The sequence below is a fragment of the Tursiops truncatus genome, chromosome 7, assembly GCF_011762595.2.
Source record: "Tursiops truncatus isolate mTurTru1 chromosome 7, mTurTru1.mat.Y, whole genome shotgun sequence".
NCBI lineage: Eukaryota > Metazoa > Chordata > Mammalia > Artiodactyla > Delphinidae > Tursiops > Tursiops truncatus.
The window spans coordinates 42,834,884-42,847,239 of record NC_047040.1 but is presented as its reverse complement, the minus strand read 5'-3'; the positions used below and the strand labels follow the sequence as shown (position 1 = coordinate 42,847,239).

At 40.0% G+C, this 12,356-nt stretch overlaps 1 protein-coding gene across 4 annotated transcripts in view; it reads left to right on the top strand.

Annotated features, from left to right (window-relative positions):
• Positions 1 to 12,356, top strand: part of MYO1B (myosin IB) — a 183,663-nt gene that overhangs the window by 134,381 nt on the left and 36,926 nt on the right. For all 4 annotated transcript variants that reach the window (XM_019931482.3, XM_019931483.3, XM_019931486.3 and 1 more), the window contains 2 exons: positions 9,589 to 9,693; positions 11,755 to 11,817. In XM_019931482.3, the coding sequence (XP_019787041.2) occupies positions 9,589 to 9,693; positions 11,755 to 11,817 (168 nt within the window). The remainder of the gene's footprint in view (positions 1 to 9,588; positions 9,694 to 11,754; positions 11,818 to 12,356) is intronic.

Genomic DNA, 12,356 nt, shown 5'->3' with positions numbered 1-12,356 from the left:
TGGTGGCGCAGTGGTTGGGAGTCCGCCTGCTGATGCAGGGGACGCGGGTTCGTGCCCCGATCCAGGAAGATCCCACGTGCCGCGGAGCGGCTGGGCCCGTGAGCCATGGCCGCTGAGCCTGTGCGTCGCGAGCCTGTGCTCCACAACGGGAGAGGCCACAGCAGTGAGAGGCCCGCATATCGCAAAAACAAGAACAAAAAAAAAAAAAAAAAAAAAAAAGACTCCATGCTTATTTCAAGTTAAATATTTAAACATTGTAGACTTATATTAGAATTTCCTGTTCACCCCCTTGCTAACTCTGACATTTAGAAGCCGTTTTAAGGAGCTTTTAAAACTCTTATTCTCACTTTTAGCAGTGGTACTTCAGTTTGGTTCAGGAAAATAACGAGTAGATCAGGCTTCTCCTTTCTTAACTCTCCCCGTAAGTAATTTGTGAATTCCTTTAAACAACCAGGCCCTACCCAGAATGACCACCCAAAGGATTGACATGTTTCAAGTTATCAGGTTCACAGAGTCATAGAAAAAACATCAGCCCATTTCCTGCAGCTCAGCCAGGCCTTTCTAGTAAATGCCTTTTTCTTAGAACATTTGTTTTGGGGATAGCGCCTGTGCCTTGCTTTTATCATGTCCCATATTTAATAGCTAGTGGTAAATAATTATTGAGGGCTGACTATATGCAAGGATTGTGGTGTTATGTATGTTGTCTGATTTAATTGCCATCACAGTCTCATGAATTAGCTGCTATTATTATTTTTATTTTATAGAAGAAGTGAGGCTTTGAAGGTCAAGTAACTATCTCAAGGTTACATGGCTACTAAATGTCAGACTCAGGATCTAAAGCTTAGACCTCCTTGATAAATAATAAAAGGTCTTCTACAGGGCTTTTCCTCACTTTTCTCCCCAAACTCACATGGTTCCCGGTATCTGGAAATAAGGAAAAAAACCAAATGCTTTAAGTCTCTGATGCTCCCTATTTCTGCACCTTTGGCATCATTCTAAGCTCCTGGGCAGCACGGGGAGCCTTCCCGGAGTTCATCTGTGTGCTGGTAGCAGAGTGTGCGGGACACTTGTGCTTCGGGCTGCCCTGGAAAACTCCCCTTCAGCACAATGTCTGCTTATATTGGTGTCCCTTTAGCAGACTCTGGAAAGGAAAGCTTCCAGTCCCTTGGTAAGAGGAAGAATTTGAGATCTGTGAGTTAGGAGGATTGCTGGAGTAGACTCAGAAGTCATGGTGCTAAAATTAGTTTCTTTCTAGCAAGACCTCAGGTTACTGTCACTAAATGGGCACTAAATGCTAAAGTCATTCTTTACAGTTGGCAGGGAAAGAGATTTCTTACCTGGCACATTGCTGATCTTTATTTAGATGTTTCATGAATAGGGCAAAAGCAGAGATCTCACTAGAAAGTTGGGGGGGGGGGAGATGTATTCAATGATATTTCTAAAATCAAAGAAACTGATTTTATTTTTATTTTGCCAGAAAAAAATGTGTTGATCCTTGTCAATGGGCAGGTGCTTAATATCATGTCACAATACATGGAAACGGTTTTTTTTGTTCTTTTGTTTTTTTGGCGGTACTTGGGCCTCTCACTGTTGTGGCCTCTCCCGTTGCGGAGCACAGGCTCCAGACGTGCAGGCTCAGCAGCCATGGCTCACGGGCCCAGCCGTTGCGCGGAATGTGGGATCTTCCCGGACCGGGGCACGAATCCGTGTCCCCTGCATCGGCAGGCGGACTCTCAACCACTGCGCCACCAGGGAAGCCCGGAAACGTTTTTTTTTTTTTATAGGATAATGGAGTCATGATGGGACATTGGCTTGGCTTCATCTTCCAGTAAGATCTAATTAGCCATGGGAAAAGAGACACCCACAGCCCTCAGGGAACTGAGTTAAACCTCATGAGCAATTTGACCATGTATAAGTGAGGGAGTCATTTCCCCAGTATTTATTCAGTGCCTACTGTGAGCCAGATGCCAGTGGTAAGCAAGGCAAAGATGTTCCTTGCCTGCATGGAGCTTATGGTCTTGGACCTAAGATGGTGGTTCTGTTGCTAGCTGAGGACACATCCTATTTGGTAGGAAGCTCTAATCAGGAAACTAGATTACTTTTTAAAAGTGTTTGCTACAGACCTAATCAGAACAGAATTTAGATGTTCCAAGTGGAAACATCCTGTAACCTGCACTAAGCGAAACACCCTTTAGCAATCCAGGAATATTTTTCACTTATGGTTAATTCAAGTTTCTCTACAAATGTGTCTTTCTGAACATCCTTTCCTTCTGCAAGTTATATCACCATTTTTCTCAACATTGTTACAGTTATGGACTTCATGAAAATGCTTGCATTATGTTTCTAAACAGTCTTCCTCCTTTCTTCAGAAGAATACACTCCAGTTCAGTACTTCTCAAACTTAGCTGCATGTTGGAATCACCTGGGGAACTTTTGAAAATTCAGCTGTCTGGGCCATACCCCAGACCGATAAATCAGAACCTCAGGATGTGCAGCCAGAGCGGCGGTATTTTAAAGCTCCCAGGTAGTTCCAGTGTGCCGTCAAGGTTGAGACCAGCTGCTCTTGTAAATGGGAATCTTCAGCGTGAACTGTAAATTCCAAACATATGTGGTGTTCTTGCCGTTTGACCTCTGCATGAGATGCCCTTGTAAAACATCCTACATCACCCACACTTCATCTTAACCTAAACCTAATCTGTGTATATATAATATTCCTAAAACCAAGCAGGTTACATTTTTACTCTTTTTAAGCAGACCTTTCAGCCAAGGCCAAATCCAGCCAGTCATATGTCTACAGCAAATCTTATGATGGCCATAAAATCTTTAGAAGTTAGTTTTCCTTCTCCATGCAATAAATGCTTTGGGGTTCTTTTTCCCCAGTTTCTTGCGAGAATTCGGATTTATTTTTCATGATAGTTAATTGTTCTCTCCATTTTCCTGTCTAAACCTCCTCAGTTAATCTTCCAAACATCTTGATTTTCAATAATCTATTTATGTATTATTTATTTTATAAATAAACTTATTTGGGGGGAAGGCAGAGTAGAGATTTGGTTGGGCACTTTTAAGATACTTTTACCTGCTCTTTGATAGAGAAGTAGAAAGGTTTTTTTTCTTTTAATTTATTCACATAAATACCCCAGATGCTATCATACATTTTCCTGGATTCTCAGCAAAATTGGAACACATGGAAATGTCAAAGCTCATAGGGTTGAACATTAGGAACGCATATAATTAAGGACTTAAAAGTACCATAAGCTGAAGTGCAAGGGCTCAGAGTATGACTCAAGAGCAGGTATTCAAAATCCACATCAGTGCAAAAATGAACATTTCTATGATATTGTCCACTCAAGTGAAAATAAACTGATAGATTATAGAGAAAATTCTGCCTTTCTTCTTCAGTGAAAATTGACTGCAGGAATTAAGATCCTGCCTTTTGGAGAGCCCTGGGCCTCACTTTAAAAATGGGACAGGACACTAGAAGAAATTTTTTTGAATGTTTCTAATTCTGCCTCTTGACCCGACTGACAGTTCCCATGAGAACGTTTTTCAGCTGAGCTGGTGAAAACCTTTCATTTACTTTCGTCTGTCTCTAAACGGAAGAGGGAAACTGATGCATTAAACCATGGGATGATGACACATGCATTTGACTGCAAAACATTCCAGTGCCAGCTGGGTGAATAGCTCTGCCTTGCTGGCCGCGTGTAATCTGATGGCAGTTTGGAAAACAGATTAGAGTGGAACATTGATACCGAAAATAAGGTGAAAGTGAATTAAAGTTCATTGAGGAGAAAAATCTAGCTATGAATCCTGGTAGAACATATCCAGTTTTGCAAAGGCAGAGAATTATAATCCAGATACTCCCAATTCTACACAATTCAGTTTGGATTTTCTTATAACTGCAAACATGGCCTTAGATCTCTGAGGAATATTTATAGCATCTCCATGAAATAACGTGCTATTCTTTTAAAAAGTGAAATTAAATTCAAAACGGTGTTGGGCAATCTAAGTTGATTCAACTTTCTTCTAAGTACTTATCTGATGGGTCTTAGAATGGATAGGTGGTTTACTGGGGAAACCTATTAGTGTGCTGTAGACCAAAGCAGGGCAGCAGTGGCTGAGTATTTCACTTTTCGTATGATCGAGCTAGTTTTGTACAGGCCAAATGCTAGTTATTTGGATTCAGGCACTCGTATTCATCTTGCCCTTACAACCTCGTTGAAAGTGGCCGTATACAGTAAGGGTGTGATAGGCAAGGTGCAACGATTGTTTCAAATAAAACAATCTATTAGTTGGGGAAGGGTCAGTGTAAGACCAACTGGTAGGTTCGTCTCAGGATTCTAGGATTCGTTTTCTAAAATATTGTTTTAAAAGAAAATTGATTCTAGTTACAGGCAACACTTTTTGTTCCAGTTTTTTGCCTTTAATTTTGTCCTTTATTTGCTAGAGAACTTGTAGTTGAAGAGAAAGGAGACAATTTAAAGTAGATTTTAGGACGAAAATGATGAGAATTAATATGGTTCATAAGATGTATATGCTCGTTCATCAGTGTTGTTGCTTTAACTTTTTAAATCAAAGGCTATTTAAAAATATTTAAGAGCACTATAATGGTATTGATATTTTTCTAAAATTGACCATAATTGAGTATGTACCTAGAAGAAAACTGTTACGTATTTAAAGGAAAGTTTTTTGTAACTTCAGCCAGTCATTCAATTTTGTGACTGTCTTAAAAGGAAAATATTTAATATTAAATGTTTTTCTCTGATTTTGAGGATTTTTTTTTTTTTTTTTTTTTGCGGTACGTGGGCCTTTCACTGTTGTGGCCTCTCCCGCTGCGGAGCACAGGCTCCGGACATGCAGGCTCAGCGGCCATGGCTCACGGGCCCAGCCGCTCCGCAGCCTATGGGATCTTCCCGGACCGGGGCACGAACCCATGTCCCCTGCATCGGCAGGCGGACTCTCAACCACTGCGCCACCAGGGAAGCCCAAGGATTATTTTTTTAAGTTTACTTTCTTAAAAAAAAGAAAAAAGTGGTTCCTGTTTTGGGGCCCATTTCTTGAAATTGTGAATTTTTAAAAATGGATTGTTAATTGCACTGTATTTTTCTGTAGGAACAGCATTATAAATGGGGACTGCCCAAGGGCTTTCCACCGAGTAAATCTTTGCTAAGACCAACAGCACATTTTAAAGCAGTAATATAGCCCACCTCCTCTGAAACAGTGCTGTTACAAAGTTTTATAACTTTTGGATAAATGTACCATTTCATTTATTATGCAACAGACATAATACATTAAATAAAATATTATGTATTTTACATTGTATGTAAAATATGGAACCCCCCCACCCAACTTGTTATATCCAAAATTTGACCTCAGACGAAAGTGTTGAGCTATGAGAAACATCAGTTAACTATGTAATTAATAGTACTTTTTGCTGAAATAAGTCACGATCTTAGTGTTTGAACTGCCACACCCCGCCCCACCCGTTTCCTACATGATATTCACCTGCAAATTCCTTCCCATCCACCATCCTAATGATGGTGGTGATGGAGCTGCCTCCTTTATTTTACATCTTCCTTTCAATATACATTATTTTTAAAGAGTGTAAGGTTTAAATATCTCTCTTAAAGAGCGTAAGATGTCATTAGCCTTCTTTGCTGAGAATATACGAATATGGTAACAGGCCAGTACTTTTGATCCCTCTTTCAAAATCACTCCAAGTGGAAAGCTCATGGTTGGCACTTATGGGTATAAACTAGTTATGAACTTTATTGGGAGTATGAGTTTATCCCTCAGTCTTGAGGGATAAATGTGCTTTAGACAATGGAGAAAAATTCCATGCATGGAGCATGGGTAGCAGACTGGAGGGAGAGGAGGCGAGTCATTCATGGGAGCACTCAGCTCCTGCCTACTTCCTCCTTTGGAGACTTTTTTTTTTTTTTTTTTTTTTGTTGCGGTACGCGGACCTGTCCCGTTGCGGAGCACAGGCTCCGGACGCGCAGGCTCAGCAGCCATGGCTTACGGGCCCAGCCGCTCTGCGGCATGTGGGATCTTCCCGGACCGGGGCATGAACCCGTGTCCCCTGCATTGGCAGGCAGACTCTCAACCACCGCGCCACCAGGGAAGCCCTCCTTTGGAGACTTTGATTCATGGGACTGCCGTGTGCAAGAGCGAGCCCGGCTCGGGGATCGCTAGCCACCCACACAGAGTTCTTGACAAACCAAAAAAGCACCCAAATATCAAGTTGCTTTGGTGCCTTCATATTCAAGTGATGGTTCCTAGACCCAGTTTAGCTATTTTATAAAGGGGAGTGGGAAAACCGGGTGATATTTAATGCCTGTATAAATGAAGAAATTGGACCTGTGCAGGTTGCAGTTTATGAACTGTCACCAGACATTTCCTTAATTTTCTGCAAATTATAAATTTTTGCAATTTATTTTTAACGATTTGTGAAGTCTCATTTCCCAAACATTTGGACACTATCAACAACTTAAACGTGAATCAGAGGAAATGTGATTGCCTTCATTTTCAGCAATAATGAATCGCTCTGACGATTCATGACATGTTTGGGGGCTGTGAGGTAGGTTTGCAGTAGAGGCTGAGGTATTTCTGTGGGGAAGTCAGCTGGTTTGGACCTTAATGATTGTGCTATTGATTTTGGTTTTTGCTCTTTAAGCAACAGGATCAGGTCAGAGAGTCAAGTTTTTGTTCTTAGGCTGTCTTCAGGACACTCTCATTTCCCTCTTGTTTGTGTTTGAAGGGGGGATACAGCCCATGCAGCACAGGCGTGGGTCGCTGTGGTGAGAAAGGGGGATGCCCTGGATCTTGCTGAATCTCTTCACTCTTTCGGTGACCTGCCAACTGCCTTTGTCCCTGAGTCGTTGGGTGGATGTGTCAGACACATTTTATTTTCCTGATAATTTAGCATTAGAAGTATTAGATTCTGAAGCCTTAGGACTTCCAGCGAGTTATATGGTATATTATTTCAGTCAGACTGTTTTTTATCCTGAATAGCTCTCACCTAGCAGAACCCCAATTCAGATACCGCATGTAGGTATCGTGTTCCTGTCTTTTGAGATGATGGGACACATGTCTCGATCTAAAGTTTTGTGCAAGTCAGAAATATAGCCTGGGGAACTCCCTGGTGGTCCAGCGGTTAGGACTCCACACTTTCACTGCCGAGGGTCTGGGTTCAATCTCTGGTCGAGGAACTAAGATCCCACAAGCTGTGGGGCACAGCCAAAAAAATAAAGAAAAAAAAAGAAATACAGCCTGGATGATAAAATCTGTCATTTGCACCGATGAATAACTGTCAATGAGTGTTTACTTTTAGAAGTTTATTGCAAATTGAGAACTGACTGCATTTTGTGTAATCTGTCCCTTTGTGCACCAGAATGCAGTAAGTATGAACTGTTTGCAGTGCCGGTCTGTTGCATGCTCCTGTGTTAATAGCTTCTCCAACTGTGTGAAGTTTGCAGTAAATGACCATTGATTAACTGTGTGTGGATATGAAATATAGAATTCATACAAGAACTTATAAAAATTGAGGGGAAATTTACTTTAGCTCAGACTTACTCCTTAGGTTGTGTTGTAATTGTGAAGCTTTGCCTCTGGTTTCTAATCTGCTTGTGTGTATTTCATAGTCCCATTCTGGAAGCGTACCTCCAGCTATTCACAGCCATAGGCTGTGTCAGAGACACCAGTTGTTCTCCCCTCCCTTCTCCTCATTAGTTGCCATTTGAAAATTTAGCATAATTTTGTCTAAATAGCTCTGTAGGCACAGCCCTATTAAATAGCAGAAAGGATTTACTGCATGAATTTGTTTTCTAAAAAAAACCAAAGATCTCCTATAAGTCACTAAAATTTTAATTTTATTTATAAGTTGTAATTTGGGGTAGTAGCACTATATAGGGATATATTTTACCAAACTGAGAAAGCCAGACTTCCTCATAAAGAAATGGCCTTATACTGATTATAAGGCATCTATATCAGACTGACTTCAGCCTCTGGTCAAAATTGTTAAGCTCTGAGGATTGGAACACATGGTTTTTAAAATGTAACATGAAAATGGGGACTGGGGAATGACCTTTGTGTCCAGGACTATATTTGTTGAACGTTTTGGTGATAAATGTGTGCCTTTTAAGTAAGAACCTTCAGGATTTAAAACAAAGAAAGAAACTTTTATCTTCGACTACGTTTAACATTAAAAGATTAGTCAGTGATAATGTATTTTATGTGTCACTTATGGTTTTGAGTTTAAAATTTCCCCGGATTAATTAGTTCACTAGTGATTAGAAGTCCTCAGCCACCTTCCAGGAAGGCGAGTGGTGAGATGCTGCGTCCTAGGTATCCTTTTACAATTTGTCCTGGTTGCACCAAACTTGATTTTGAAGATCAACTTTCAAAAACGTCTTTGACTTTTGATTTCATCATTTATGGAAAGATTTGAAGGCAGCTGCTCTGTATTCACAGGGAGTGGCGAGCTTCTGCCGTTACAGGTGAACCCTCATAGCCAGTTATGCCAGGACTGGCCACCTCATTGGGAAAAGAGTCTGGTTTATCAGTGGTGGGGTCACCATCTCTCACTCCCACTGCCACCATCGCCTCTCTCTGCAGAGAGGGGGATAGAGGTGAAAATAACAAGTTTTATTGCTAGATCTACCTCTTTTTGGATGGTGTGGTTCTTGGTGAAGTATATTCATCCAACAGACCTGCATTTGTGCCCTCAATATGTACAGCAGTACGTTAAACCCTGCAGATTGTTCAGAAATGATGTAGGCATGAATCTTCACAGGCAATAACTCTGATATGAAGAAGACACTGCTGAGAATCATAAGAGTGATAAATGTGTGACCCTTCTGAGAGGAGAGAGTTTCTAGCTAGGAGATGATTTTGATGTGCTGATTCCCTTGAGTCTGTATTTTGTGGTCACTTCATTCGTGTAGTCAGCCCATACATGCTGAGTGCTTGCTAGGTGCAAGGTGCTGCAGACATGGGCTTCCATTGGTGAACAAGAGATGTATGGTCAACCCTTGCCCTTAAGAAATGTACGATCTAGAGAGACAGATAAATATGACACTAATGAATACATGTGAATGCACATGTACACGCATGTATACACATAGCATGATTTTTCAAAAGTGCTGGTATGTAAGTGTCAGAATGAGGGATCTGACCCTGGGTAGGGGAGTAAGAGGTCAGGTCAGAAAGAGCTGAGCTCCAGAGTTGAGAATGGAAGATTGAGAACTTGGGTGACAGAGATGATGAATCTCACTGTTTCTTTGCTGATCCTCTAGGGGGAAATGTATTTCTTTCTCATTTTTTTACCATGTTTGTGGGCTGCTTATTTGTCAACTAAAATTCTTTATTCTCCAAATAGTGTGTAACTTGTATATCCTTCATTCATTCACTTGACTCATGAATCGTTTCTTGGGTGCCTGTGATGTGCCAGCCTCTGGCTGTGTGCTGGGCCGCAGTTAAGTCTGCAAGACCGTGTGTGGCGTTTCTTGTGGAGTGAGATGTTAGAGTGGCATTGTCATGGGAGTGCCAGTGGCTTGCTTTATAAGGCTGTCTTCATTTTTCTCCATATAGGACAACAGCTTTGAGCAGTTCATTATTAATTATTGTAATGAAAAGCTGCAACAAATCTTCATTGAGCTGACTCTTAAAGAAGAGCAGGAGGAATATATACGGGAGGTAATATTGAAAAAATTTTACGTATTCCTTTACTCATAATACAAATTCTGGATTCAGAAGACTGTACAAACATGACCCTAAAATCAGATTTTTCAAAGTTTAGCCATATTGTACCTTTTAAAAATTTGTTTGGTATGACATCTAAGCTAACTGGGATTTTCTTTGCTGCTAGTGCCCAGGACAGTGCTCAGCACATAGTAGGTGCTCAGTGAACATCAGCTGACCAACTTGAGTCTCACTGGATTCAAGTAGAGTGAAGTAAAATAATACCCTGTTAAAAAACTAGTCTGAGATGAATGGACAAAAAAACAGCGGTGCATCCGTACAAGGTTCTAGTACTCAGCAATAAGAAGGAACAAACAGCTGATACACACAATAGCATGAAGGAATCTCAGATGCATTTTGCTAAATGAAAGAAGCCAGACTCAAAAGGCTACATACGTATGGGTTAATTTATATGTCATTCTACAAAAGTCAAAGCTATAGAGTCAAAGTGTCTAATAGTCAGTAGTGGCCAGAGGATAGGAGTGTGACTGCCAAGGGGGAGCACAAGGGAATTTTGGAGGCTGGCTGTGGTGGTGGTTACCTGATGCTACGCATCTGACAAAACCTAAGAGAACTGTATACCAAAGAAGTCAATTATCACCGTATATAAATTTGAAAATACTTTACTATTTCAGTATTTAACAATATTTTAATATTTTGTTCAATCTTGAAAAAGCATTGATTTTTAAAAATTTTATAATAAAAACAGGTAACATTTGTTGAGTGCTTACTATATGCCAGGTATTATACTAGTGCTGTGGATGGATTATCTCACTGAATGTCGTTGGAAAATAATCAGAAGTAATATTTACAGAGTCCTTTCATCCTTAATTGTAAAACACATACTTGGTTTTCACCCTTTCAGTTTTTAAATAGCCAGTGTTTTTCTAAGTATAAATTTATTTATATCAGACAAAAAGGAGAAATTTTTTTGTATATATCATATTATATTTTTGTTTCCCTTTCATTTATTTGCTTTAATATTTTAGTAATATTACTTCCTTCTCTTCATTTTCTATAGTGTCATTTTAAGTCATTAAGGACACAGAATCCTCTTTTTTTGGCTTCTCAGTATAGATTTTTCTAAAGTGATTATTATTCCCAGTGACTTAGTAAAATAACTCATCTACTCAAAAACTAAATCATGAATGTTTCATCTTTCATTTGAAATGATTATCATGCTTTAGAAACATTTTATACTTGAATGGCACCTTTTGTAACGTAAACATCCTAAAAGCCAGATTCATTCTCTTCCTGTCTTATCATCATAAAGAGAATGCGCAAACTTTGATCTGTAACTTAAAACAGTTTGTACAGATTGTCTAAAACACTTCTAAGAGTATATAGGAAGATCCTTAGCTTGCCGTATGAATTAACTTTCTTCCCCTTAGAAGAAAAATAAATGTTTACACTTACGGAGAGTGTAAGCAGATACAGAATGATTACACTTGGCCTCCCAGATTTGGCTTTGTAGCTAGCGTTAGAACCAGTGGATAGGTTTTCATGTCTTTCCTTATGTTGAAAATACTTATCTTAGCACTGTTCTGTTTTTACATTTGAAATAGTTAACGGCCCTACAATATGGGGTTGACTCTAAAATTAATTTCTTCCTTGTGATTACAAATTAAGAATAGAAAAATCTGGGGATCAAGTTCTGACTTATTTCCTTGTAAACATTGTAAATATACAAAAAGTAATATTGACCCAAGGGCCTGTTGAATAAATGACCCGGGGCCAGCGAAGTGCATGGGAAATTGCCACAGATGGGAGGGTGGAAGGGGAGACAGCCTCAGCACAGGTCAAGGGCGGTTGTTTCAGTCGGATCGTGTCAGTGCTAGACTGCTGCATTATGAAAGTTTTGGGAACCGGAAGATGACATTTGCAGCACTGATTTTTATAAAGGAAATTTTCAGAGAGGAAGTGGAGTATAGTAAGATGGGCAAAGTCTTATGTTAGAGATGGTAGTGTTGTAGCATCATCATATGGGATTTGATTTTGTTCTGTTTTCTTTTTCAGGACATAGAATGGACTCACATTGAGTACTTCAATAATGCTATCATTTGTGACCTAATAGAAAATGTGAGTATTAGGTACAGTTTCCCAAAGAAGTTCTTGGTAGTGTAATTCACTACTTACGAACGATCTCACTGCCTTCGGTGTTGTCAAGCTTTTGTATTTTTACTATTTCGACACTTCAGAGAAATACAGAGTTCTGGAAACTTTATCACAACCTTAAGAACTCACACATGGTTCTCGAACACATACATAGACAGCTGGACTTTTTGATACTTAGCCAGGTTCCCCCATGCTAATCCTGTTGCCGTATCACAGAGCCCATTCATGACGCTCAGATGCCATGCCCTTAGGTGCACCATTCTTTCTTGTGTGCTGGGAACCCAGGTCCAATCCACAGCTCGTGGAAATATGAGCACTGATCAGAGGAGACTCAAAAAAAAGAAGGTGTTTGCCAAGTCAAAATATCCATTTCATTTCTAAAATTCTAGCGACCTCTTAACATAGTATTCAGTGCTTACTATCAAAAAGATAATTGTTCGTGAGGATGTGGGGAGATATGGTAACCCTTGTGTACTGATGGTAGGAATGTAAATTGGTGCAAT